This window comes from Octodon degus, unplaced genomic scaffold (assembly GCF_000260255.1).
Source record: "Octodon degus isolate 3935 unplaced genomic scaffold, OctDeg1.0 scaffold00193, whole genome shotgun sequence".
Classification (NCBI taxonomy): Eukaryota; Metazoa; Chordata; class Mammalia; order Rodentia; family Octodontidae; genus Octodon; species Octodon degus.
The window spans coordinates 3516617-3524116 of record NW_004524769.1 but is presented as its reverse complement, the minus strand read 5'-3'; the positions used below and the strand labels follow the sequence as shown (position 1 = coordinate 3524116).

Genomic DNA, 7500 nt, shown 5'->3' with positions numbered 1-7500 from the left:
AGAAAGAAAGAAAGAAAGAAAGAAAGAAAGAAAGAAAGAAAGAAAGAAAGAAAGAAAGAAAAGAAACACCAGTAGGATTACAATTACCTGCTTCAGCAACATAGCAACCAAGTCTACACCACTGGATTCAGATATTTTGACCAAGAGATAACATGCCTACATCTGAGCTTCTATCCAAGCAAGTCTGTCACTTTCTTGGAGTGCTAGACCAGTAAAACCTGTATCTAACAAGCACATAGGAGCACACACACTCCTCACTAAAGTCTCACACATGGGCTACAAAAACTTAGTTCCATACAGGAAGTAGATTGTGTTTACATTTAATTTTACTGTGTTTTCTTTGAACTTTGGATTCGGGGTGGATGAGCAATAGTCGGCAGCAGCCTTCTTAGCATGATTAATTTCCACAAGGAGGTAACAAGGGAGACAAGATGACATCTTCAGTACTTTTCCAGACCTGTGCTCTAACCACTAGCAGACTGTTGCATGGTCAGCGCTAGCGAGCTCCTTTACTGGGCAGTGTCCGACTATGTGGGTGTAGACTTCTTCCATCTCCCATCCCACGCCCAAGACATTCCAGAGCTAGAAATGTCTGTCACCCACCCCTTGCCAGGTATTTCAGAAGGCCAGAGAACTGATGACGAGGCTAAGTCACATCCTCATCCCTGTAGAGCTAGTCAACATCAAAGTACAAACTTACTCTTTGAATGAAGCTTGCACATTGAATTAAGCCAGCCTGAGACTTTGGCAAAACTTGGATTATTTACCCTTGAGCATAAGAGAAACCAAGAAGAGAAATGTGAGTAATTGGCATAAAACCAAAATGGCCCTTGAAAAGGAATGCTCAGTAGGCTTTCCTACTAACAGTATCAACAGCATTGTCTTTTTAGTTAGAAAATGTTATATATGCAATCTAAAGTTTATGGAATTATTTCCAATCCACTGAATTTCCAACGTCTATGTTGATTTTCCATGAAATGCCACTATTGACTGCGCTCTGAATCTGTATGGGTGTGGGCTTCATAAAGAACATGTGGAGTTTTTTGTTTGTTTTTTGTGGTACCAGGGATCGAACTCAGGACCTTGCACTTGCCAGGCAGGCATTTATGCCATTGAGCTATATCCCCTGCCCCAAGACCATGTGTTTGATGGCTGCTATCTCTGAAATATAAGGGATCACCCCCTCCTTATTTGAAATGGGTTGCAACAGGCTGCATATACTTCCGCTCTTCTCTCACTCAGTCTCTTTCCATTCCACAGCTACATACAGATGGTGTTTGATCTTTCGTAGACAATATATCATGTTTGCAATTATACTTTTAAGTGAAAAAAGTCAGCAAAATAGCTGTTTCTTTATCAGCCTTAGATAACTGTTAAGAAGTCCTACTTTTGCTCATTGAGAAAATATTCTCTTTGATAGAGCACTTGTCTAGCTTACAAAATACCTGAAGTTCAATCCCCAGCACCATAAGAGAAAATGGGAGAGCTTGGTCCCCACATGTGGGAAGAGGTTTTGGTTTTATTCCTCAATGAAGACGAGAGAAAGGAATTAAATGTTTTGTATCTTTCCCATCTTTTGTGGCTACCACCACTACCAGCCCTACCTTTCACCAAATGAAAATAGAGGCTCAGAGAAGTCACCCGCTGCCGCTCTGCTCCTTCAGTCAACATTACTAGTTCCCTGCGTTAGGACTTGTCTTGGATTAGATGGCGGAAGAAGAGGAAGTGCCTCAGCTCTGCGTCCAGAGGGCTTACAGTCCAGGAGAGCAAGCAGAGCTGTGCATCATATAGAATGTCTATGTGAGGTCAGCCTGATGAGGGCCCTTTATAAATTATAGTTGTCATCACAAACACCCGACAACTTCAGTTCCAATAAATGAAACCAGTAAAACATGCTTTGCAAGTCTTGAGTGGAGGAATGAATATTAGGTCACCGGGAAACAAGACCAAGATCCCTATGAAGTGTCTCTTGTGTGGCAGATGTAGACCTTGTGCTTGTCACCGCAGGACTTCAGAGCAGATATTATTATTATTCCATTCACAAATATACCAACTGAGGCACAAAAATGGTAATTGTCCCACATTATGTAGCTACTCAATTACAAATCCACAATTTGAAGATAGGTTAGTTTAAACCCCAAAACTGAGGCTCTAGAATCTAGGTTGTGAAAGAGTAGGAACTTTGCTGGACTTAGAATCATATGTGCAAACAGATGAGGAAAATGACCCCCCAAAATCTCATGTGTTCAGCAGTTGAGCCTGACCAGAAGAGACAGGCTACCGAGTCACGACCTTGAAAGGTGTATTGTCCCTTCCTCCTCCCCTCTCTCTGCCTGCTGGTCCCCACAACCAGCTGCCCCCCAACACTTTCCCACCATGCCATTTCTGTCTTGGAGCCCATCAACCATGAACTGAACCCACTGAAACCTTCACCCAAAATAAACCTCTCTTCCTTTAATGTGTAAGTGTCAGGTGTTTTGTCCCAGCAACACAAAGGCTACTAACAATCTGGATACGAGGTTTTAGTTTGGAAACATACAAATGTTAGTTTTAAAACTAATGTGTGAGTATACTCTTTTGTGGAGAAGAGAAATAAGGGGATCTTATTTCTGAAATAATCACTGTAGATGAAGAAAGATCTGACCCCTTTTCTGGCTCATAATCATTATGTTAATTATGTCTTAAAATGAAAAGCATCCATTTCCCCCAGGTATCCAATTCTTGCGAGCACATCTCCTCTGGCTCAGGGACAACCATTCATACATGTGTTCCTTTATTTTACAGACATACTTGGCAAGTGCAAGACAAAATCAATGCCAACAATGTGGCTTACACAACCGGGAAGCTGAGCTTTCACACTGACTACCCGGCTTTCCACCATCCACCTGGGGTAAGTAGAGCTGCAGCCTACTTTCCACAAGGCAGGCTGGACCTGTAGCCTCCTCAGCTTTGACTTGAGATGATCATGTATTTCAACAATGCATTCATGTCACAGGAATTTTTCTCCAAATACATCAAACTCACAGAATCCCTGTGCCTAAGTTCTGCATATTCTCAGCATCCCTAAGAGACAGAAGACTTGCATGCATCATCTTTGAGATATTTCTTTGTTCTTCCTGGAAATAATTATCAGCACTCTTTGCTTTGCCAAGACAGATTTGAAGACAGGATGCACCTTGAGCTCTTTCTGCATGTGCATCACTCTTCAGAAAGTTCAAAAAGAAAGTAGAATTGGGCAAGTCGTGGTGGAATGAACCAGCAAAGTCACATGGCCACCATTTGTATCAGTGACTGCTGCAGAGAAACATGCTGCCTAACTTGGTGACTCAGCCATGCCGTCGCCTGTCATGCTGTGTGGGCTCTGTTTAGCTGCCCATTTCATGCTTGCAGGTCGCATGACTGCAGTCAACTGCTGACTTGGCAGGAAGGTTGGTTGACATCAGCTGGATGAGCTGTCTCTGCCCCACTTGGCCATCGACAGTCTGGGCTTCTGCACATGGAAGCTGGCAGAATCCCCCAAGAGCAGACTAAAGCAAGGGAGGATTCTTTGGGCCTAGGTCACTCACCAGCACACCGTGTCTTCTGCATATTGTTTTGATCTAAGCAAGTCCTGCACTTAGCCCAGACTCAAGAGATGCAGGCGCAGACACCTCGTGGAAAAAGTGCAAGGATGAAATACAGAGGGATGTGAGTATAAGATCAGAGCAATCATGCTATTTGGAAACCAAGACTTCATCCCAACCACCAGATTCCTTGCCAAAGTTGCGATGCTCCTTATCAAGCCAAGAGATTTGCCAGGACGAAGTCTAAGTGAACATTCTTCCCTACATCTTTATGAAATTCTTATTTTGCTAGACCAAACCCATATTTATGAAATTATTATTCTTCTGAACCAAAAAAGAGAGATTGTCAGAATAGTCTCTTCTTTAAAAAAATACAAAACAGTACTAGAAAAAAACAGCATTAGAAATAATATAAAATTTCACTAAAGAAGTAGAAATTCAACAACAGTTTTCATATTACATGATGTTATCTTCAAATTAGTTGTTCAGATTATCAGCTATAAATGTGTAAGATTGGCTTAAAGAAAAAGCAAAACAAGACAATAACAAAAACGTTATAAGAAATTCAAAAGAAAAAGTAAGAAGTATAAAAGGGAAAAATTTAGGCATTGACCACTGCTCTCAAAACACCAGAAGAAATTGGCAGTACAATTAGCCAAACTACAGAATATTCTTTTAAAGGACATTTTGCCCCTATAGTTAGAGCCTAATTGGATGACATGAAATGACCACACAGAAGTATTTCTTTTCAAAAGTAATTGAAAATTTGATTGATTCCTGAGGTAAAGAATGAGAAGTGAGCCAAAATCAAAATTAATCCATTTTGATCAGTGTATGTATAGGCGCCGTCCTTGTTACCCACTCCTCTGGACAGTGTTAGCTAAGCCAACCTATTCCTGACTTCACATGTTTTAAATTATTTTGTTGGTTGTAAAATACCACATGATTTCTTTGAACTAAATGATGACAGAAAAATGGCCCCTGTAGTCACCTTTTGGAGTGAGAGCTGGGGAAGGAGATACATGATGTGATTTATTCTCAATGTGGTTCGGAGATTTTCCGAAACTGATACTAAAAGCCAAACTGATCAGCTCAGCCCCTCTGCCAAAGATTACTTGGAGAGGTTGGATGGAATAAAGCTGGAAGAATGAGACCAGAAAACTAAATATCCTACTTGAACCTTTTAAAAGTTTCTTATGAGTTTAAGTTTCTGGATTAACATGGAAAGTCTAAGAAAAAGTGGCTCAGTGACTCCATGAGAACCCTGAAGTGTGGCATAATGCAATGCTGGACATTTTTCATAGTGTTTCATGCTCTTTCAAAGCACTTTTACTTAGATTACTTGTTTGATTCCCCTGACATTCCTTCAAGGTAGACAGGATTTATTGCCATTAAAATGAAGAACTAAAGCACAAGGTTAAAAAGCTTTATTGGGTAACACCTGATTAATGGGGAGTTTGAACTCAAACCCAGGCCTAAATCTTGTTTTTTATCTAGGTTTTTATATTAGTCCTGAGTTGGAATTTCCAATAATTGTAGCTTACATATTTATGAAAAATCACATAGTTTATAAAGTTCTTTGTACATGTTGAGGTTCCCAATTTTATTACAATATCTTGCACATAGCAGAGACATAGCAGATTTGCCTTAAGAAGAGGGAAATGCAGCCGAGCCGTACCTGTCTCCATCTTCAGGTGAAACTTTAAAGCTAAAAGACGATGAGATTCGGGCTTGAGTCGGGTTGGTTTGGGTGGTGGTGATAATGGTCTTGCTGGGGATTGAACTCAGAACCTTCACATCGAGCTATATCCTGAGCCCTCTTTAAATATTTTACTCAGTTGCTAAATTGCCCCAGCTAGGTTCATACTTTTGATCCTCATGCTGAGATTTCAGCATGTGCTACGATGCCTGGGTAATGATGACAGAGTTTTAGATGAGGCTCTGAGTATTTAGAAGCTAAAAGAAGACCAGCACCGAGGCCCCCACCTGCTCAGGCTTCCATTTTGAATTATTCAGGGGTTGCCTGTTACTGAACACTGGGGTTCCTATAACAAAGGAAAAGGCAGTGCCGCTTTCAGGAGAAAGTTGTCAGGGCAATGAGTAACTGCTGAGAGTCCAGTTTGGATTACAGGGGAAGATCCAGTGTTCTTTAAGTCCCTTCTGATTTTGCCATAATGAACTCATGGATATTTCAAATGTTATTTTCTAAAAGGCCAGTTGAGGTTTTCTATGCATGGCAAAGGCAAGTAATAGCTTCTTTCTGAGTAATTTCACTTTTAATTCAGAAGTCAAGCTCAAGTCTACCAATCTCCAACTAATTTGAAAGGTACACATATGCCTGTACCACATAGTGCTTCCATCTGCAAAAATAAAGATAAAAATATTCAATTCTGAGGACCACTCTGAAGAGTAATAATGTACATGATACAATTATGGTTTGAGAAGTTAGATAAAAATGCTTCGAAAATGCGGAAACTGGGATTGTTTTGGAGGGAAGGCAAGATTTACGTTTCAGAGGAGCACTAGTAGAGCAACCACAAGCCACACGGCTGAATCGTAATTTAAACTGAGATGAAATGAAATCCACAGTTCTTCAGGCACCCTGAGTACACCTCAAGCGCACACAGCGGTGTGGACCTAAGGCTTACTTTGCTGGGCGGCAAATTTTCCATCACAGCAAGGTTCAGAATGCAGGAGAAGACCCAGCCGACGGAGCACTTCTCCCTCCAAGCCTCCTGTCCTCCTAATTCTGTGCATTTGATCATATTTACCTCTTGCATTCAAGAATAAACTCAGAAATTGATTTTCAACTTATTCTACTCAGCTTCAGTGAAATCTTCATAATTGAATGCTATTATTTCTTTAACCAAAAAACTCGGGTCTAAATGTTGGTGTTCAAAATCACTCATCCATGCTGGGGAGATAGCACAGTAGACTAAGTGCTTGCCTGGCAAGTGCAAGGTCTTGAGTTCAATCCCCGGTACTGCTAAAAATAAAAATAAGTAAGTTTTAGGGGTCAGGGAGATGGCTCAGTAAAATAAGCACTTCCCTGGCAAGCGCAAGGGCCTGACTTCAATCCCCGGTTCTGCAAAAAAAAAAAAAAATCATTCATCCGTGTTCACTTAACAAAAGAACTCACAGAACCAGCGACAAATCCATGCAAAAGATTTTTTTACTTTGCTATGGCTTGCTTTTCAAAATGACATAAAGCTAAACATCTCCCCTCTCCTGCACCAAATGAAATGGTAAAATTAATTTGGATTGACTGTCTCTTCGGTCCCTTATTCCCAGTGCTGCATGGGCTCGCCCGCCTCTCGCAGTCCCACTGTACTGTGCTCCCTTCTCTTCTCTATGCATTCGAATCTCAAAACCTACTCTTTGGCTTGTTGTCCTCCAAAATGACTCCTCTTGTGGGAGCCCACCTGACCAGCGTTCTACAGCTCAGCTCTGACATGCTGCCTTCACGGCCAAGGATTCCTTCCAGGCCCAGCAGAAAGTACCAGTGTGCCCCATCTGTCCTTGAGGACTCTACACCACAAAGCAGAGTCACCGTCACCTCTCCAGCTGATCTACTTCTGGCCTGAGCCCCTGCCACGGCCAGTCTTGTGTCACCCAGAAAACCACATGTGCGTTGTCACACAAGCCCCGGCAACGTCGCCTGTGCTCCGCCTAGACCTCGCACCTCCCACACCTGACACCTGCCTCCAGGCAGCCCTGCCCACCTCCTCTGCTGGCATCCCGTGCTCCAGGTGTGGAGGGCACGCCCTCCCAAGCTGTGCCTTTCTGCTCATGTGTGAAAGTGCCCTGTTCTGTCCACGTCTTCAACTGCTCCAGTTGTGAAGTGCGCTGCACTGATTCAGGGCAGCTGTTTTCATCCTTGATTCCTCTTCGGAGGGTGCAAGAGAACAGATTTTAAAAAGATGGATTCAAAAAAAAA

At 42.1% G+C, this 7500-nt stretch overlaps 1 protein-coding gene across 1 annotated transcript in view; it reads left to right on the top strand.

Annotated features, from left to right (window-relative positions):
• The window catches only part of Bbox1 (gamma-butyrobetaine hydroxylase 1), a 59660-nt gene that overhangs the window by 34814 nt on the left and 17346 nt on the right, over window positions 1-7500 (top strand). The window contains exon 5 of the mRNA XM_004644124.2: window positions 2785-2890. Within this exon, the coding sequence (XP_004644181.1) occupies window positions 2785-2890 (106 nt within the window). The remainder of the gene's footprint in view (window positions 1-2784; window positions 2891-7500) is intronic.